At 39.2% G+C, this 22432-nt stretch overlaps 1 protein-coding gene across 1 annotated transcript in view; it reads right to left on the reverse strand.

Annotated features, from left to right (window-relative positions):
* Positions 1–416: 416 nt before the first annotated feature.
* The window catches only part of LOC112103316 (probable ATP-dependent RNA helicase DDX60), a 78462-nt gene continuing 56446 nt past the window's right edge, over positions 417–22432 (reverse strand). The window contains 11 exon segments of the mRNA XM_029910673.1: positions 417–618; positions 725–787; positions 2971–3122; positions 4190–4332; positions 9528–9675; positions 10921–11042; positions 13576–13717; positions 14267–14371; positions 17281–17481; positions 18402–18506; positions 19513–19665. Of these exon segments, the coding sequence (XP_029766533.1) occupies positions 507–618; positions 725–787; positions 2971–3122; positions 4190–4332; positions 9528–9675; positions 10921–11042; positions 13576–13717; positions 14267–14371; positions 17281–17481; positions 18402–18506; positions 19513–19665 (1446 nt within the window). The 3' untranslated portion in view covers positions 417–506.

The raw sequence follows: 22432 nt of genomic DNA on the forward strand, positions 1-22432 counted from the left end.
TAAAAGAAAATGGGCCAATTCCTTAATGACTAAAACCCAATAGATTTATTGTAATTTTTATTCCAAGTGTGTTTGAGAATGAAAAGTGAGTAGAGGCTAATCACTCAACTTAAATTAGCTGCTAAAACTATTTTTTGTCCAGGTCTTCTGTCCAGAAGACTATATGTTACTGCAGGGGTCGGCAACCTTTCAGAAGTGGTGTGCCGAATCTTCATTTATTCACTCTAATTTAAGGTTTCGCATGCCCGTAATACATTTTAACGTTTTTAGAAGGTCTCTTTCTATAAGTCTAGAATATATAACTAAACTATTGTTGTATGTAAAGTAAATAAGGTTTTAAAAATGTTTAAGAAGCTTCATTTAAAATTAAATTAAAATGCAGAGCCCCCCAGACCGGTGGTCAGGACCCAGGCAGTGTGAGTGCCATTGAATATCAGCTCATGTGCAGCCTTTGGCACGCGTGCCATAGGTTGCCAACCCCTGTGTTACTGTCATTTCTTCAAACTTTAGCGTATGTGATGCTCAGAGTACAGTTTTGCACTGTAGCTTTTACTCAGTTGTTGAAATGCAAGTACAACATTGTCATTTGGATCGTCACAAAGTTCACCTAAGGATGTTCTGTTTTTAAAAAAAAAAAAAAAAAACCACTTTGTTAAAATTGCTTGGGAGATATAAAAAGATATACATTAAAATTCTGTTTTGTCAGTACATATGTATATCATACCCAATTGCTTTAATAAGAAGTGAAAAATCTTTGAGTAGATTGTAAGCATCTCCTTCATTTAGCCTAGTAAAGGAAAAAAACTCAAATTATTTTAAAGCGTTATTAAAAAGAAACTTGTTACACTACTCTATAAATCTTCTCTCGTTGCTCCCAGCTGGTAGGCAAAGTCCAGAGTAAACAGACACCCCTTACACCAGGCCACAAAGATCAACAAAGTCTAACTTTGATTAATAGAAAATTAATTTCAAAATTGAGAGCTCATAATTCAGGCAAAACAAAGTTGCTGTACTGAGAGTAAGATTATACATATTTACATAATCATGCTTAGCCTATTAAAATATTCAAAACAGTCACATTAGAAAAGAGTAAAAATATATCTGGGGAAAGTAGTAATTTAATGCATGTGTTAACTTTATTAGATAGAAAACAGCTATTGGAACAGCATGCAAAAGCAAAGCAATCTAACTGTAATGGAAAGTGGAATTCAGACCAATATGTTGTCTACATTAGGAACAGGAAGAGATCAAAGACTAGCTGTTTTGTCTATAGGCAAATAAACTGAATTCTGCAGAAAGGCCCTCAGGTTACTAGTGCAATACTCCATGCAGTGGGCTGGAAATTTTGCAGCAGCTTCAGGTAAATTAACATTTATGTTGTTTCAGTACATCTTTCTTCATTTCTGTTGATCTAAACTCAACTAGTTGTATTGCCCCATATTTCCGTTTTATTGTGTTTTAGAATTTTGTATAGAAAACATGAATACTACCATAAACAATGTACTAATTATTTGTCAAACATTTGAAGATGGATGATCTCTAAGGAGCTAGCAATCAAAAGACAGACAAGTATACACAGTTTAGGGGGAAAACAGGTAATTTTTGTACAAGTTAACTAGATTCACTAAAGGCAGCAGGGGAGAAATAAGCCTATCAGAGCAATTTAGGACTAGTCGACATGGTAAGTTACTGTGTGTGGCAAGTCAGGGTGTGAATCTACAGCATGCTAGCTTGCTGTGCAGTCAAGTCCCATGTTAGCTCTGGTACAGTGCTCTAAACGTTCCATAGTGTGCTGTAGCAGAGCCCACACAGGTTACTACTACTAGTGTGCTGTCGCGTCACACCTTGGCTTAACAACACATTAACTCTGTGTAGACCTTAAAGATGGAGAAGAGAGATGAGCTTAGAATAGTTGTACTATATCTGTGGGGCTGCATGACAAAGTATGAGAGTGACTGAATGAGAAGCTGGGAACAAGGCAGAGAATGGATCGGGCAGGAGACTTTGCAAAGCTTGACCAATGAGGATAAGTTGAGAGAGGTAAACCAAACTTTGAAGGCAATGACAAGAAACTTAAATGTGATAAAAGCAGACAGAGCCAATGGAAGGATTCAAAAATATTCAGAGGCAAGTAATCTGATCAAACTCACAGGTAAGGAAGATGAGTTTAGCAAATGTGTATTGAATGCACTGATGTGGGCTGTGTGTGTGTTTGGTAGGCCAGAAAGAGTGTAGCAGCAGCTGAGGAAGAAAACAGTGAGGGCCTGAAAGAAATTTGGCTCTGGGCAGCGGAGTTGAAAATGGTGACCAGAGAGATCACAGTGTGCATTGTGTGACAGCTCCTGGAGACCAGTTAAGTTGGTGTAAGCAATACAGCGTCTACACGTTGACTTAGCAGACAACTTACGTCAGTGGAAGGAACACTCTAGTATAGAAACTGACATTGTTAAGTTGACGTAAGCTGCCTTACATCAACATAACTCTGTAGTGTGTACTAGGTCTCAGTTGTCAGGGGAAGCTGGAAATCTTAGCAGTCTGAGAGGAGATAGAGATAGTAGGAGCATTTGGTGCTTGGTCACACTGGGAGGTGGTGTGCATTTGTAGGCTAAGTACATTAGCTACAATGATTGGAATTGAAGTTGTCATTGGGAGTTGACATTTAAATTGCCATTTTTAGGTTTTACAGCTAAAACGCTACTTAAATGAAGAGGGCTGTTCACACTTCTGACATTGTCTGCAGCCTCAGCAAGTCACACTGTTCACATTTGGAAGTTTGTAACTATAAACACCAGAAACGTAATATTTTAAATAAGGAAAAATTCTATGCTACTGGATAATCATGACAAGGGATCCTGTCCTATATTTTGTGGGTGTGCAATTGCAGGCAGTTAACTTATATCCCATGTTCAAAAGATATTCAGCCATTACGACTGTGCGGCAAAATATTCAAATTAAACAAGAAGTACGTACCAATTATCTGTTGTCAGTGCAATCAAGGAGCCATGTTTAAAAAAGTCAAGGGCATAAGCATTCAGTGGCATTCGTCTTCCTTGATTATCATATTTCTCCAACCAACACAGAGGAGCATTTCTGACATTAACACCAATTGTATGCAAGACAGCCTGAGAAAATACAACACAGTTGTTTTTCAAATGTTTGTATTTTTATACTTTTGGTGTGTCACTAATTACTGAATGCAATCTAGGATTTTAGACCTATTGCTAAAAGGATTTTGGCTATAATCCATGCCACTCTGAAAATTTAGGATCATGTTGTCTGTGGGTTGATGTAGCAGACCCTTTGCACTTGCAGAGTTTCAATTTTCATTTTCTATGTTGAAGTAGCTGGGGGTTTGGCCTGTAATTGATAGATCTTCTGAGCTCTATAGATGGCCACAAAAGCCCTGTGTTGTTGCAGTAGCTTACATGGCAGCGTGATTTTGGTCTGCCCCAGACTGCTCTCTCAACATTCAGCACTACCTTATCCATGATATGTTTCTGAATTTGGGGTGACTTTTGACCCACATACAGAGAATGTGTTCAGATCTGTCTGAAATGGGCTGAATATGAATTCCAAACTCAAACACCTTGAAACATGGAACAGTTTAGTGTTGGACTTGTATTTCATGCTACCAATTTCAGGAGCGTTAGGAGGTGGGGATTTACTTTAGTCTATTATAGAAATAGGGGTCCTGATGTAGCCTGGGGATGGTCTTTGCAGTGGGCTGCACGCTAAAGGGAGACAGCTTGCACATCCTATATGTTGGGATTGGGTAAGGTTGCTGTGACAGTAGACCTAACTTATACCATGACTGCCATAGCCTATAAGCTTCATAGCTTATGCAAGAACACCCCCAGCTAATGCCTTTTTCCACCCCCAACTTACTCCGTAACGCCCTCTTTACTGGAGGTCTTCACTAAGAGTCTTTATGCCTCCTTCATAATTGGTGCAAAGGGGCCATAGAAGAGTTAAGAATTCCCCCTCCCCCAGAATGAAATTCAGATGCAGAACATAAGAACGGCCATACAGCATCAGACTAAAGATCCATCTAGCCAAGTATCCTGTCTTCCAACAGTGGCCAATGTCAGGTGCTTGAGGGAATGACCAGAACAGGAATCATCAAGTGATCCATCCCCTTCTGATTTTGAGGCCCTCTCTACAACAACAACAACAACAAAAAACAACTTACTTCATTAACATTCTCAGCATCAAATAAATCCTGGTCAATGGTTCCAGACAGGCATGTGAAAGGTGACACAGAAGCTATGCTTTTGGTGCTATTCATCAAATGAGATGTCAGTTCTGAGTTATCACATTCTTTATGTGTAAAATCTAATAAGAACAAATTTTAAAATGTGAATGTAATAAAATCTTCACACACTCAAGTGCCCTTTAATAATGAGTGCATTTTAAAAGCAGTTAATTTTTTTCATTAAAATCTCAATTAGGGTGGAGTTATGTGCAAAGTATAAATCTCCCTAATGTTTCAAAAATTAAACCTAAGCTATCCTGTGTCTTGCTAAAACTGATTAAGACTTACCATATGGTTGATTTTTTTAAACTAAAATTAACCACCTCCACTTAAATCTTTTTTCCTGCTACCTTAAAAAAAACCTTTAAACTAGGGTCAAAATAATAGTGTACATTAATCACACTGAACTATTGAGAAAATGGTTGTACTACGGGCTCACTGAAATATCTTTAAGGAGATATGATTGCAGTTCCTATAGCAAAAAGGGGGTGCCAAGGAACAGCTGTTCCTGAGATGATTAAAGAGAAGCCTGGTGAAGGTATCAACTACAAGTGTCAAGGAGAGGACAGCAACAGCAAAAAGGGAGGAGAGGATCAGCAACAACAAAGGGGGTGGGGGGAGAGACTGGAGGAATGGAACCTACAGAGGGTGGCACTTAGGCACTAATCCATGGGTGTGATCCTGCATTCCTTGCACATCAAAAATAATCCTTAATGTAAATGCCCAGTGTATTATGAAAGAGGCTGTCTTATAAAGCCACAATTTTCTCTGTGTTTTGTTGCACACACAAACCAGTCCAAGCTTCATTTTCATGTTTGTGACACGACCCCCTCTAATTTACAATTACTTGTGCCATAAATAAATATTTGCTGATTAATAAATCAGTATTTGGATTTCTCCAACAGTGCAAAGCAGTTCCTTAATTATTAAAATAAATAATTACAATATGAACATGACAGAAAACTGGTATGTCACATCCTTGTTGCAGATAGAACACTAATGCCGCACTTCATAATTGGACTTTGGAAGGCTCAGTGGGTCACACCTAACTGCCTGAGAGCTGCAACGTTCCATGGTTAGGAATCAGCAGGAGCCTAGATGGAAAGGAAGGAGCAGCCCATCTAGAGTTGTATGGTGGTTCCTGCTGCTGCCGCCATCTTCTCCCTGCTCTGCCTCTTACTTAAGTCTGTGACCCGATCACACTGGAAGTCTGTTGTGATCCTGCTATCCATCCAGAGAAGCATAGATGGTGGTGAGGCCAGGCAGCTTTCTCCCAGCTCCAGTGGTGCTTGTCATCCCTCTGTGGGAAACTGTCTGCAGAACCAGGCAGTCATCACTGGATCGATGACATTTGGGTCACATTTTCAGCCTTATCTTTCCCATCATTAGGGCTAGACCCTTTCTTTAAATGAAAGCTGAGATTCTGATGTCAACATATGACTGACAGCTAGGCCCAAGGGATGTGGGCATTATGTATTTGCCTTAAACTTGCCCTGCCCAAAGCTGTATTAGAATCCTACTGAGAAGGAGGCAAAGCTGAGGCAACAGTAGGAGCCTATCAGAGCATGTGATCACATTTTGAACATTAGCCCAGTGTATTGTGAGTGACATCTCATTTGAACATCTCAAATAGGAAGAGTGGTTTGTAGGTGTAACCTGGAAGAGTACCTACTATTTTTTTCTTCCCAATTTGAGCCCTGCCCAGCAGTATCAGCTCCCTCCCCTTACAGGCTCTCACATCAAGACCACCAGTCCCCCTCACCTAGATGACTCTCCCAACTCAGAAACACCATTCTCTTCTCCTCTCCCCATCCTCAAAAGCATCAGCACACTCTCCCAGAAGCCCCACCCCCAAACCATAAGTGCTCCACCCACATCTTTTTTGGTCTGCAATCCACAAAATGGCTGAAAAAACCCTACCCCATGACCAAAATTATTCAATCCTTTTGTGACACTAACAGACTGGTCAACTTGGATATGACCCATAACAATTAAACAAGACTCACTGAAATGTAACCAAGACAATCTACTTGTATATGGATTTCAAAGATATGTCCCAGACCAGCAATCATAAACCTATTTATTTGTAGTAATAGAAATCAAGGGTAGATGCTAAGTGTATTTGTCTCTGTTTACCTATAGCTTGTTAGAAGTTTAACAAATGTAATAAGATCAGCTTGTAGATGCTAATTCCTTTTCATGTCTTAATGGCCCTATATTATATATGTGGATGATTCAGTTAACCTTAAAATTAAAGATATAAGATACTGCAGGAACTAAAATTATTATTTACATTATTTTCAGCTTAATTATCTATGCTATAATGAACTATCTTGATAGTTTGAATGGCTAATTGCCCTATGTTAATGAATGCAACTAGTCTACCTGTGTAAACACAGGAAGTAGAAGTTTAGCTTCAAAGCAACAATATGCACTGCTATTCTTCATTCGGGGAAGGTTCTGCTGTGACAATTGCTGTCAAGAGGCTTATCAGCTTGTAGAGAACTATAAAGAAAGCTTCGGGACTGATCCTTTTTATCTCAGGTCTGCTTAAACTTTAACAGGGAAGGTCTAAGCCACAACAGTAAGGTTTTCAGGTTTATTCTGGATTTACCCTGGAATGCTCATGGAAGAATTTGAACAAACTCTACACCTGGACTACCTATTGCACTATAACTTTTTTAATTGATTCCAGACAGTCTTTTACAAGTCACCAGCCTCAGCATCATGAAACTAACATGAGGACTTTTCACATCTCTGTACATATACTGATCTCTTAACCCCTGCAACACTTTTCCTTCTTTTTCCTTTTATTATTAAAACCTTTAGTTTTAATTATTGGCATCTGAGTGATTATTGGGTAAGATCTGAGACTCATATTAACCTGGGGATCAGTGTCCAGTCCTTTGGGATTGATGAACCGCACATATGGTGAATCAGATTTTCTATAACCTCTCACTAAATTAGACTTCGCTGTCTAGATGGGATGGGGAGGGGGCATCGAGGGCTGGAATGCTTAAAGGGGACTGTATTTGGCTTCTTAGTAACCAGTGTGGTATTACAGAAGCTGTTTTCTCATTGGCTTGGTGAATCTAACTATAGAATAAACCACCAGTTTTGGGGATTGTCTGCCCTAGTCTTTGCAGTCTTCCCTGAGTATAGCAGGGAAGACTGCAATGTGGCCCATGTAGGCACCTGGTCACACCTTTGTACCCATATCATGGGATATGATGGGCTGTAGGATAATTTTGTTGACCATTTTGTTTGTTATAGATTAAAAGAAGCTGAGAACCATTACACTAATGTGAAAAGGGATTAGACATATGGAATGAATACAGTTTAATCTACAATTCATGTGCTGCCTCATCTAAAAAAATATCTCCACTTATACCCAATAGGGCTATCTTAGCCTTTATTATATTCAGCTTTAATGCTAGGAACCTACAGGCCTATATCCTGTAAGACGTTAGCTTAAGCAAGTTAGCATAAGTATAGTAGGCCTGTGACATTTGGCAGAGATAAATGGTTTAACAGTTACTCTTTGGAGAGCTAAAGATAGCTTACGTAATGGTTGGAGTTGGAACTTAATGGTAAATGGCAACCGCAGGAACACCATAAGAATTGGAAGTAATAACTGTAAACCAGTTTAAGCAAGAAGCAACGGATTTGATAATGAGCTAAAATGACATTCATATGTATTAATATGTTAACTTATAGAATAAGTACACCTCAGTATTATGTGGGTGAGGAAGTTAGATTTGGGCATGGAAGGTTGAGCACTATCATGAATATTCATGATGGTGCTCAGGCCCTATAAGAGGGCAAACCACCAAGTACAGTTAGCTTGGCTTCTCCATCATTGTTAGCTTTTTTGATCATTTGACTCTTCAGCTCTACCATCAATCTGGGGCATTGAGGAACCTGGACCATCTGACTCATTTGGCATGCCAGAGACAGGGCTGGTACTTTGGCTCTTACCACCAGCTCCTCAAGGAACAGTGTAAGTATGCAAAACTAAGGCCAGGTCTACACTAACCCCCTAATTCGAACTAAGGTACGCAGCTTAAGCTACGTGAATAACGTAGCTGAAGTTCGAAGTACCTTAGTTCGAACTTACCTCGGTCCACACGTGGCAGGCAGGCTCCCCCGTCGACTCCGCGGTACTCCTCTCGTCTAGCTGGAGTACCGCAGTCGACGGCGAGCACTTCTGGGTTTGACTTATCGTGTCCAGACAAGACGCGATAAGTCGAACCCAGAAGTTCGATCGATCGCCGCCGAACTACCGGGTAAGTGTAGACCTACCCTAAGAGATTATGCAAAGAATGATACCACAGATATCCCCAATACTGTATTACTCCTATCTTTCTATGTGGCGTGGAGGGTCCTTGACATACACCCTGAGGGATCCTGCAAGATATTGAACTCATTGGTTTTAGTTCTGTGTAGCCTGATTCTTGGACCAGAACCTTCTGATCAATTGACAATTAATACAAATAATAATCTTTTAAAAGGGTTAGGCAACACCCTAAAATACTAAATTTTGTGGGAGGGTTATAAGGTAAAATATCCATCCTTGTCAAACAAGGCAACATTTAATTAGTCCACCTCACATCTTTCTTTCCAGGAAGCCATATGATAATGTAATATGCCAAGCAATTTGACTAGGTGAAAATCTAGTGCTTTGTAATCTTATGATGATGTCTTTTCATATTGCTTTCTGATTGCCAAAGATTGCTTATTGGCTTATGAGGAATTCAATTGTTTTACTCCTGATACAATGCTCATCTATAATGGGTTACCTATCTATTTCATTAGGACGATGTGAGGATTAATGTTTGTAGTACACCCTGAAAATGATTATTGTATCATAACATACCTCAGAAGTTCTGACTGGATTTTTGAGCTGACAGATAATTGCCTGTTTAGCTCTTTTCAGCACAAGACAAGGCAAATTGGGGTTCTGGCACTTTTTTTCCTTTCATAAAGGAGTACCTTTGATTTAATTCTTACTCCCTGAATCCTGAAAGGATAGCAGCTAACCCATGTGCCACGTCCCTGCACCTCATAACACCTCCAATATCTCAATATAATCTACACTACCTACTGTAGAATGAAAGAAGCAATGCAATTTATATCTCTATATTAGCTTGGCTGAATTCACCAGCCTTTAGTTGCATAACATTTCACTCACCTAAGTCCCCATTATCAAAACTATCAGTCATTCACAATATAGCTTGTATCCACATTAATATGCATATGTGTTCCCAGTGCCTACCTATCCTTGATAAAGGAAGTTGGTATTCTTGTTCCATGTCAGCCAGCTTGGCAACTGTTAGAAGAAAACAACCAAAATTCTTCTTTATTTTGCAGTTGTATTCATGAACAGCAGCAGCAAACTCTTCTGGGAGATCTTCTAGAAACACCTGAAATAACATATAGCTTATTACCTTATTTAGGTAAACTATTTCTGTGTATCTGAGGAGCATTAGTCCTACCTTGATGCATACACACAACATTTGTGAAGATTACAAGCACACACTGGAAAGACTATAGTGCCAAATACCTTGGCCCAAATCTTCAAAATGCCCAACTTTAGATGGCTAGAGTTGGTCTACAATGAACAAAACTTAAAGCTGAATATGGCTTTCACGCAACAATGTATGGAATTTCCTGAGCTTCTACTCACAGAGAGCTCAACATATAATTCAATTTGATATGAGGGATTCATGCTGGTGCAAATGGGGTGACTGCACATAGCTCAAGAACCCACAGGAAATCCCTATGCCAGCCCTGCACATCTCAGTGCCTGACCTTCCACAGGCACCCTAGCAACATGAATGCTTCTGCTGCTTTGCTGCCACTGGTCACAGCTGTACAATAACATCTCCTATGAGGTTAGAAGCTATAAACTGAAAATTTAAAATGTTCTTTTCCAGCTTGGATATTAAAAAATTGGATAGAGGAGTAGCTCCACATACACTCGCTGCTCTCCAGTTCTGTCCTTTTATCTCATCACCAGCTGGTTTAATCCAAAATCACTTGGAGTCCCAAATACATATTGTTTGTGTAGAAGAGTACCAGTGACTACATTCTATATAGGCTCCCCTCTTCTGCCCTCCCCCATGCATAATCAATGTTATTGCCCATCTTATCACATTATCACACTTCTAAAAGGTTTGACCCTAAGTTTGGATCTAGGTGTACCAAAGAAAAGATTAAAACCTCTAGCAGAGCATTGGCTATAGTCAATTCGTAAATTTCACAGATGATAGCACTTTAGACTGGAGGTCAAAATTAGAATGTGGGGAAAGATATACATGAACAGTGTTTGGAATTTTTAGTAAAGAACGATTTAATCAACACACTTAGAAGATAAAATACCAGCATGACAAGAACTGTGTAAGCAGCTGTGTCATCTCTGAAAGATGCTTGGATAGTTTGATATTATTCACATAAGCCAGGACCCACTGGCCCTTTTTTGGTTAATTACTACTGCTTTATAGTCCTTAGTCATTAGATCTTTCAAAAAGGAATTGTCTTTTCACTATATGTATGTGTAGTCTTTAAAATAATGGACCATGATCCCTAATTGGAGCTTCTAAGCATTATCACAATGCAAATAATAAATTATTAGTTAATTAAATTAAATAATAATTTTTTTTCTTTACCTTTGACTGGCAAGATGTTCTTCTAAATTTCGTAGCACAGGCTGGTAGATATCTCCTTCCAAATAAGTTTGCTAGCACTAGCACTAATTGTTCCATCACATCTTCAGAAAAAACAGTCGAGCCTATTTCAGACAGAAAGTACAATAAATATGCAAAATAAGAAAATTCTCTTTAACCTTTAAACACACACTTCCAACTTGAAGTCTAGTCATTTTAAAAATTAATTCAATGTATTTTCCTGTTCTATACCTGTCCATGAGTTTCTCTACCAATTGTGGTAATTTTTAGTCACTTTTCCTGTTTTTAAAAATTGTTTTTCTCTTCATGTTGCTGTGTGAAAGACCCACACAAATAACAAGGGAAACTGACCAACTCATTTACTATTACATACAAAAAGCTACATTAAGCAGGACATTAAGGTTGCAAAGTTAAGTACTCAAAAATTAGAAAAGGCTAGATTTAAAGTTGTCTTTGCAACCTTAATTCAGCCCCTTATAAACTCATAAACTTTAAGGTCAGAAGGGACCATTATGATCATCTAGTCTGACCTGCTGCACATTGCAGGCCACAGAACCTCACCCACCCCCTTCTGTAATAGGCCCATAACCTTAGGCTGAGTTACTGAAGTCCTCACATCGTGATTTAAAGTCTTCAAGTTACAGAGAATCCACCATTTACTCTCATTTAAACCAGCAAGTGCCCATGCTCCGTGCTGCAGAGGAAGGCAAACATTCATTTATTTTCACAAAACGCCAGTGAGATGAGGGGATGGTATTATTCCTTTTATACATATGAGGAGCTGAGGCAAAAAGAATAGGGTCAAAAGTATCCACTAATTTGGGGTGCCAGTTTGAGAAGACTAGGTCCAGATTTTTCAGATTATTTAGCATTATATAGCGTTTCATATATCCAAGCACAGCTCTCATTGTCACTTGAGCTACCTGAATAACAGCAATAGTAGGCTGCCATTCTCTCTGTGGACCAGCACTAGAGGAGTATGATGCACACACTTTGTCTGTGGGTTTCACAGAATTTGCTGACAGCAGAGGAATGGCGAGACTCAGGAATCTGGGGGTCCATTGCAGGCTCTAGAAGGGAATGTGCTCTAGTGGACACAGGCTTTTCTACACTTTGACTCCCTTCTACTCTGTTCCCTCCAATCTGTCCCAGTCCTTTCTCTTTCCCACTCACCTCTCAGTTCAGGTGCCCAGACCTTGCACAGACTGCAGGAGCCCAGAGTTTCAATTGCAGGAAAAGTCCTGCTTAGCCCCCTGCAACTCTGGACTGGAGCATGCTCAGTGCAAACAGATTGTTCTGAGATTTTAGCCATTAAGGTCTAGCACGTTTCTACCGAGCATATGCAAACCACAATTTTTCAAAGGCTTATACTATAGCCAACTTTGGACTGATTTTCATGAGGCCACCAAAAGGCACATCCATGACACAAAGACCACCCTCCGCCAGATTTCAAGTCCCTGCTCCAAAGCATGGGAGTGCTAGAACATTTCAAAGAAAAAGGTTGCCAGAATGTTTTAACATGAGCAAAACAATGAATATTTTCCCAGCCTCATTCTTGGAAACAGCTGACCACTTTGGCTGAAATTTTCCAAACCTGTTCAGACAGAGGCAGGCCTCAAATGAAAAATGTCAGCCTAAATGGTTATCATTTGGCAAAAGTATGAGTGTGATGTGTCTGGCAAACTTAATAATAGGTGGTGCTACCAACCTCACCTGTAATACAAGAGAATTAGTGAAACTGAGTGTACAAAAAGTGCTGTCAAATGCAACAACACACTGAAAGCAAAAAGTTTTTTTCCTCTGTAAACTCTTTCAACTTTGATCATCTTTGTCATTACTTGTAACAGTAGACAAACATTCAGATACATGGGTGATTTTTAAGATGAAGGCATCATTTAAACTAAACAAATCTACAGTTTGAAAATGTTAAACATCTACCTACTTCCCATATTAAATTACATACCAGAACCATATTGTAGTATGGACTGAAAATCAATGGAAACTAGAAGTTTGTGTAAAAATTCTTAGGCCCCCATCCATGTTTGCAGGATGAAGGCCTTTACTTTTTCTTCACTCACCTCTATTTTTGTCTGTATGTTTCAGCACAGATGATACACATGATAGCTTCAGTACAGAACAACACGGTGAATCAAAGACAAACTGGGTTTAAAAAAAAATCTTAATACATTTTCGTTTTTGACTGGGGTGATGGAAGGGACTTCAGGAATAGAGGTCTATTGAATGGGGATTCAAAATGGACCTTATAATGCAACCCAGTTGCAGCCTTAACTATGGAGTGGCTGCTCTAACTCCATAGTTACAATGAAGTTTTACATGATATCTTAGATTTTTTTTTTTTAAAACACAACACCAATTACTAAATCTGAAAACAACTTACATTTACCTGTCTAGAGTGGGAACTGCAAATGCTTTAGACTTGAAACTTATATGTTCACTAACAATAGAAAGGTTCTATTAACATTATATGGAAGGAAGTAAGTCACATTTGTTTTGTAATTGTCTAAGATAATTACAGATCATTAACTTTAGCGCACATAATAAAATACGAGCATGATTTAGCTAGTCATTCACAAAAATGCAGTTACATTAATTAAAAAGTATGAAATATTAACTTACCATTCTCAACTGGCTGGCACAGTTTGTGAAATAAACCTTTCACAAGAAAGCTAACTAGGACAAAATTTGAAGGTTCATGATAATGTAAATGGGTCACAAGTCCAGTAAATCCCATAGGGTTACCTTCTTGATCCAAGTAGCCCTAGTTAATAAAATATGTTAAGTTAGTTCAAGTGTGCAAGATACAAAGTGCTTGACATTGTGAAGTCTCGTGAACTGGGGCTTGATAGAAGCACAATTATTAACATGCTGTCTTTGGGAAAATTCTGTCCGCCAATGCATTTTATGTATATGCATCTTAAAATATCATATGGATGGATACCTCAGTTCCTATTTCGCCCTGTGTGCCATCCTTGATCAAACTTATACATGGAGCAGGATTAGCACTCTCCCTATTGTCTTTGTATCACAAAAAATGAACAGTCTTCAATTAAATGTAGGATTGAACACTGATTGTATTTTAAAAATTGGGCTAAATGTCTCTTTCTTTATCTGGTTTTCTTCACCTAGTTTTTCTTAACTAATGCCTGAATGGTGCTATATAACATAAGATGAGTGGTACAATAATTATATGAAAGAAACAATACAGTTTGTAAGATTTCTGGCTTTGTTTCCAGTAATGTTTGAAAAAAATATATAGAAGAGTGCAATGCTGGATATACGCTCTTAACCTAACAGAATTAAAATTTACCTCTTTGACAAGAAACTGCAAGGAAAAGATAAAGTATACTTTTAACATTTCAGTATTCTGTTTTTGTTTGAAGGACAGCAGTGAGTGCTTCAACACTGACAGCACCTGAGTAAAAAGAGAGACAAATTTAGGAATTGCAATGTTTTAATGTCCCAAACAAACCAAGAAACTAAGACCCAACTCCTATAGATTGTTTTTAACTTTAATTGGGAGTTGGGTACCTAACTCTTTCAGGTGCTTTTGAAAATACCATCCCTATGACCTGATCCTGCAAAGATTTAGGCTTGTGCTTTACTTTATGCAATAGGTAAATGCATAAAGTTAAGCACAAGCCTAAATCTTTGCAGGATCAGGGCATTAATATGTATTTGAATATTTAAATTAAAATGTGCATTGTTTTAATATTGAACATATTACACACACTGCTAAGGGCTATGTTCAGTATTTTAATAAAATAATAAAGTAAATATGCTTAAGTAGTTAATCCAGATTTTCCTGTAAATGAATTTAAATTAGTGCTTTATTTTCCTTCTATTCTAGGCCTTTTATTTTTCCTCCGAGACCAGATTTATGTTCACAGTTATTTCCCACCCTCATCCCCTTTTACTGATTTCCCTCACTTTTAGTTGAAATCCTGGATCCCACAGGATCTTCTGATTCTCTATGTATAATTAACATGAACAATATGGAAAAGTAGACAGAATGGACACACACCAAGCTCCATGCAGCATTCACCAGCCAGGAGTTCAGGTGAGGCAGAGCAGACTCCCAGAGGAAAAGCCATTCCCAGAAGCTCTAAGCAGGGCCGGCTCCAGGCAACCAAGTACATGCTTGGGGCGGCACCTGGTAAGGGGCGGCCAACCTTGGGGTGGCCGGGGGCAGCGCGGTGCGGCATTCCGCAGGGGAGGGGGGCGCTCCAGCGGCGCGGCATTCCGCGGGGGAGGGGGGATGGGGCGGGCTCCGGCGGCGCGGCGCTAGGCGGGGTGAGGGCTTGGGGGGGGGGCTCGGCGGGGCGGCGCTTTTTTTTGCTGCTTGGGGCAGCAAAAAAGTTAGAGCCGGCCCTGGCTCTAAGGCAGTGGTCCTCAACCGGGGTACGCATACCCCTGGGGGTATGCAAAAGTCTTCCGGGGGTACATCAACCTCATCTAGATATTTGCCTACTTTTACAACAGGCTACATAAAAAGCTCTGGTGAAGTCAGTACAAACTAGAATTTCATACAGACAATGACTTGTTTATACTGCTCTATATACTATTCACTGAAATGTAAGTACAATATTTATATATACATTGATTTACTTTATAATTATTTGGTAAAAATGAGAGAGTAAGCAATTTTCAGTAATAATATGCTATGATACTTTTGTATTTTTATGTCTGATTTTGTAAGCAAGTAGTTTTTAAGTGAGGTCGAACTTGTGGGTATGCAAGACAAATCAGACTCCTGACAGGGGTACAGTAATCTGGAAAGACTGAGAGTCACTGCTCGAAGGGCTTGTCTACAGTACCCACCAGATCGGCAGGCAACAATCGATCCAGCGGGGGTTGATTTATCGCGTCTAGTATAGATGCGATAAATCGACCGCTGAGTGCTCTCCGGTCAACTCCACCAGAACGAGAAGTGCAAGCAGAGTCGGCGGGAGAGCGTCAGCTGTCAACTTACCGCAGCGAAGACACCGCGGTAAGTAGATCTAAGTACGTTGATTTCAGCTATGCTCTTCACGTAGCTGAAGTTGCATATCTTAGATCAATCCCGCGCGGTATTGTAGACAAGCCTTAAGACGTACCCCAGCAGGAGGCCAGGAGCAGCAGCAGAGCTTCACAACCCCTGGAGCCTGGCAATGTCCTCAGACCATTCCTTCTGTAGGTTAGATTCTGGGCATTTTTCTTCTTTGCTTGTTGGCTTTTTGCTCTGACATCTTCACTCTTTCCCCTGACAATCACTGCCAGTTTTGCTCTGTCAACCATCCTTGGTCTTCCCCATCCTCTTTATTACTCTTCCCCTCATTGACCTCTGTGCCCTCCTTTGTCTTTCTTGTTGCCTCTTTTCTATCTGCCTTCCTCCCTTGTCCTACATCTGCTCCATAAGACATGAAAAATATAACACAAAATAAAAATGTTGAATATGATGTTTTCCAACCAACACTGATTAAGTCTGTATGTTTTTCTTTCTTTATGTTTACTTTCTCACCCCTTTTGTCTGGCTTCTCTATTTAAACTAAAAACATGCTGTGGCAGTCTCTTACTTATTTTTATAGCACCTAGCACATTATAGCCATAATCCTGACTGGGACCTCTGATGCTACTGCTATCAAAAGGTGAAGGGAGAGAAAAGAGGAGAAAATAGAACCAGTAGAAAGAGATAAGGAGGAGACACAGAGGAAGTGAAAGACAAAATCAAAACAGTGACTTCTATAAGTGAAACTAATATTTTAACACTAAAACACCTTTCTACAAGTAGCTATCTTGTGCTTCTTGAAAGACTACATTTTGTAGCCATCTTGTTGGCAGCATCTTTTCTCCTATCAGTGAGATTTGGTGTTCTTATAGCACAAGAGACTTTTAGGGTATGGCTACAATGCAAAATGAAAAAAAAACCAAAACCCTCACAGCAGTGAGTCTCAGAGCCCAGGTCAACAGACTCTGGCTCCCAGGGCTTGCACTGTGTAGCTAAAAATAGCAGTGCTGATGTTCCCCCTCAAGCTGGAGCTTGAATCTGTTACCCAGCCCACTAGCTGAGTCTCAGGCCTGGAGCTCCAGCCTGAGCAGGAATGTCTACACTGCTATTTTTAAACTCAGTAGCACAAGCCCAAGTCAGTTGACCCAGGCTCTGAGACTTGCTTCCGCAGGTTTTTTTCTACAGCAGAGATGTACCCTAAGGGGCTCCAATAGGAAAATATACACTTTATTTGGTGTCAGACTGTTTACATTTGAAATGCATACTTTGTACTTGAGTTAGAGAGAATATATAAATATAATAAAATTAAAAGATGTTTTTAAAATAAATTAATATACCTTTGCTCTGGCATCTGCTTTGTCATCTGCTTTTGCAGCCAATAGCATGAGTCTCAGTACCAGGGAAATACTCAGAGGGAACTGGCCTTTCAGTTGGGGTACATTGGATTTTATAAGTTTTTCGACCTTAGGCAGTGGGATATCATAGAAGAACACACTTCCTATCATATCTTGTCCACGTCTTCCAGCACGTCCAGACATCTAAAGGGTTATTTATAAATTCTCAAGATTATTATTTCACAAAAATTCTGTTCTATTCTCTTTATTTAAATTGTATATGGTGCTCCTCTCCATAGTATACTAGGGTACGAAAGCATTTACACTAATGATACTAGTTTGAAAAATAACATATGCAACACAATTTTTTTAAGCAGATCTTAGGAAGCAATATAACCAGTTACTATGCCCTTAGGTAATACTGGTTTCCTTATCACCCCAGCTATAATTATACACAGTAGTGTACGTATTTTCTCCTTATATTCACTAAACAGCTAAAATGATACAATTTGTATCTTTCTTGTCAAAGGATCCTAGTGTACCTCACAAACTTATGGTGTGGTGCATCGGTAAAAATGGTGCAACGGTGTTCCTCATTTAGCATCTCTAAATACATTCTACATCAAATATAGTTAGTTTACAAATAAAGAGGTGGGCTGGTTTTTTTTAATTTCAGTCTTTCAAACTCACCCTGGGCTCTGAACTTCTGGCTGGATTCTTTCCTTCTCTCATATCACTACCTTAATAAAAGGTTCTACAGGCCGAACTCTACCTTAATTTACACCTGTACACCCCTTTGTCTTCAAATTATGTCTTCAGTTTCACTTGTGCAACTGCATTTCCTGCAATGGGATTGCACAGGTGTAACTGACTAACTTAGTAAATAGCTCTGTTGATAATGCACAAGAAAGAATACAATCCAGCTCAATCTCTGAGCAGTGTCAACTCTGTAGTGCTAACAAAAGTACCAAGCAGTAAAAACTCATTTTTGGCATTAAAGGCAGCAGATATGATTCAGAATAGGCAGAAGCAATTTGAAAAAGAAGGTATTTTCTGGACAGTTGTGAGGAAAAGTATGTCTGTATATATATTCAATATAAACGAGACTTGCTGTATTTCAATACCTGTCTATAATTCAGAGCATCTAAATAGACAGAATCTTCACTAAAGACAACAGATTTACATGGCATATTGATTCCCAAAGCAAGTGATCCAGTAGCTGTAACCACCTAGGGAAAGTCAAACATAAGTGCATTTATTAGCAGCAAGAAGCAATTTTTAATTTCGTTTGCTTATTTAATTTTTTTATTTTGAAAAACTGGTTTATTACTATATATTTAAAATAATGTTTGCAATCCTGGCCCACTGAAGTCATTGGGAATTTTACCATTAACTTCAGTGGAACCAGGATTTCACCCAAATAGATTTAACAGAATTAGAATATAACTTTAACTTTTCTTCATTTATCTTTTTTAAAACTGTGCAAATAAAATATTTATGTAACTTTTAATATAAAATTATTTTAAAAAAAGTGATAATTTTAAGCATACAATAACTGCACCCTGGGAAATCTGCTTCTAATTCAATAATGCTAAAGCAAAGTAGCAGTACAGTTGGAAATAATTCAACAGCGTGAGAAACCATGATCTACATTTGATGCAAAGTACATACATTAAGTTTTAACATTATCTCATTAGTGCTTCCAAACATGCCATTATATAGTTCATTTCCCTAAATATAATCACATTTAATTTTAGAGAAACTTTCACTGGTAACTAGTAAATACAGACGCTGTGATATGGAGGTACTGTATTGATACAATGTTGCGGAAATGGGCTTTGGAATCAGTACACCCATAACCATACAGTCTCATAAAAATCAAAAGGCAGATCTAGTATCAGTTTACTTATTCTTTTTGTGTGCAGAGATCTACTAAAATTTTCTGATTCAGTGCCCTAATCTTGAAGATGCTAACATTTAGTCCTGGACCAGTCAACTGATTACTTTTAGAATTTTTAGATATTTTGTTTCTAATTTAGAAACTCTCCTGTCAATATATTAAAAATTAATGCTGGGAAACCAAGTGCAATATATTTTACCACAGTCAATGAAAATAAGTTTATATGTAAATTATATGGGTGAGAGTCAAGCTGTGATTTAATTAAATATAATGAGAAATTATAAAATTATTCCTTAAAAAGGAATTGTCCATAAAAATGATTATAATTTACCAACCCGGATATATCCCATCCTGAAAAGCATCTCCACGACTTGTCTTTCTTTGTATGACATTGAAGCATGATGATATCCAATACCCTTCTGTGCCAACATTCTCAGCAGGAAACTCTTCCTTTGAGACCTAATTCGATGAAAGATCTCCATCAAGATCTACTTGTAAAGAAATGTTAAGTATTAATCACAGTCATTTAAGTGTTGTAAAACAAAGTAAGAAAATTCTTACCTGATTATTTTTTTCTGTGAGCAGCTTCTCTCCCCATTCCTCACTAATAGGTAATACAGGCCACCTGTGGAATTCAGAGGTGGTCCAATGTTGTCGCTGGAGTCCTCAAGCCCACCCATCAGCTCGTGCTACCAGAAGTGTTATTCCAAAACTGTAGCAATACTCCACCAACCAATTATTAGCATTAAGAAAACCTAACATAATATATTAATAACCTTCAGGTAAGTAAATATCTAAATCTCCCCTTAGAGAACCATTTCAATTTGTTACAAATTGTATTCCAGTCATTTACCAGACTACCAGGGTGTGATGAATGAGGAGAGAAGCTGCTAACAGAAAAAAAAAAAAAAAAAAAAGATCATGTAAGACATTTCTCATTATGCAACACAGCTTCTCTTCTCATTAATTAGAAATATAAATTGACCAGCTGAATTCTGTCTGCATATCAAAAAGTATGATGAGGCTAATGGAGAAATCCTGCTGAACTACACTTCTCTTCTGGTGTCCAGGCTAACTTGATCTGGATAAAGGGGTCCTTTCTACAGGTGCAACGTAGGTTCTCTGACTGCCTAATAAGTCTAAAGTGCCTCCTTGTAATCCATGATGGTGCAGCTGTGTGAGGAATGGAGTCCTCCTGTGCCTCTGTTCTAGTCACAGTCTGCCTGAAATGTTTGTTACGCTTTAGTGTGGAGCCAGCCTGTGGAAAGAAAGACCCTTTCCCACCTGTCATACTCTTAGCCCCCTTTTCCTGGCAGACCAACAGGCTATGGGCTGAAAACCAGGCAGGCACAATCCCCATTACACTGCAGCCTGAGACAGAGCTTCACAGGAGTAATAGGCTTTTCTGCATGCTAGCCAGACTGCAGGGTGATAGAAGGACGATATACCTTATACAGCATGTGAAAGAGCCCCTGTGAGGAGAAAGGTGCTAGTGAACACTTCCCTCAAGGTGGGAAGGCAAAATCCAAAGGGTTTAAACCCCAATTTTTACCTCACTAGCTCGTTAAAAATACAAATTATGAAGGGTATAATGACTTTTACAGTTTTGTAATCTGAAGCCTCTGTAGTTTGCAAGACTTACCCTGAAGCAGACTGTGAAGGGATCTCCTCTTTATGGCAATCCCCATGCTACTGATCAACCCTCCCATGGTGGAGTCACGGATTTAGGCAGGAGTCAATCTTTACCATACCAGTCTGACTCAAAGCCTGTGCCCTGGCAGTGCAAGAGTCAGCAGCTTGTAGCTGAAGGGTATAGCTTGCCCTCTCAAGCCCCATGCCCTGGCAGAGCAAAAGTCAATGCTTGTGCAGCAGAACATAGTTTGCCTGCTGAGACTCCTGAAAAGCTACCCACAGCATCTCTTGAACTTGGCTAGATGCTTGCAGGGCTTTTCTGCTGAGGCAGAGGGAGCCCATTCAAGAGTTGCTGTACTGGAGAAGCCAGAGGGTTAGAGCTTCAATACTGTGGTAATGCCTCACCACAAAAGAGGAGACAGAAATTGAAATGAGGCTGCCACTGCACAAAAACAAAATAAAAATTATAGTTATAGAACAAAATGCTCAGAAGAAACTGAACCACCAACTTTTTCTGCCACCAGAGGCAGAAAATCTGGCGGCCTAAATTGAAGGGCGGGGCTTAGTCCTGGAGCTTCCAGCATCAACACCAGACCAATTCTGAATCCCACAAGTGGGAGGCATTACCCATTAGTGATGAATGAGGAAAGAAAGAAACATGCACACCAGTTAATATTTCCTTATCTTGAAGGTAAAGATAAAGGCTTATATTTTCAAAAACAGCTTTCACTGTTTCAAGTGCAATATTGATTAGCTTACCAGTATCTATCAAAGGCTGGGGTTTGGATAAGAGCTAGCTGGCTAAGTCTGAACCTGTATAAGACTGAAGTGGTACTGAAGGCTTTAAGAAAGTGTCATGGTTACAAGGCTAGCTGCACCTCTGACACAATTAAAAAAGGATCTTCGTCTCTTGAGAGCAAGGATATAACTGCTGTCTATCAATACATTCAGAATGTGGGGGGGCAAACACCAGGGAGGAAGAAGAGCTATTTAAGCTAAGGATAATATTGGCACAAAAACAAATGAGTATAAATTGGTCATGAATAAATCTAGGCTGGAAATTAGAAGAAACTTTCTAACTTCAGAGGAGTGAGGTTCTGGAAGAGCCTCCCAACTGGAGTTGTGGGGGCAACAACCTAAACAGTTTTAAAATGGAGCTTGATAAATGTATGAATGGGATTATATGACGGTTGCTTGCAGTGACCCAGGATGTCACTTCCAAGCCTATGCCCTTGCCAGAGTTCCTTTGTCCTTCTGTCCTGGTCCTGTCCTATTCTAAACCAGTTTTATAGTTTGGCTGGAGAGGAGGTAAAATAATAACTAGTAGTTCTGGAATTGTCCCTTAACAACTCTTAACTGTTTTCTGAGAGGTGGCTATCTTGAGCCATTCTCTTCCTTCTTGCCTGTTTTTCCCAGACAGCCTTCTCTTGAATTAACCTAATATAGTCATAGAGAAAACATCCTTACAATCTACAACTCTGGAATATGCCTTTCCTAACCACTCTCCCTATTGTGTGGTTTTGACAGAGTCCGCCTTTGTTGACTTTCATGGCACGCTGCAAGGCCTCTGTATTTTCTTAAGGAGCGGGTTTACAAGGGTACAAGTGTATTGAGAGGAAAACA

This window comes from Terrapene carolina, unplaced genomic scaffold (genome assembly GCF_002925995.2).
Source record: "Terrapene carolina triunguis isolate 2854851 unplaced genomic scaffold, T_m_triunguis-2.0 Scaffold66, whole genome shotgun sequence".
Taxonomy (NCBI): domain Eukaryota; kingdom Metazoa; phylum Chordata; order Testudines; family Emydidae; genus Terrapene; species Terrapene triunguis.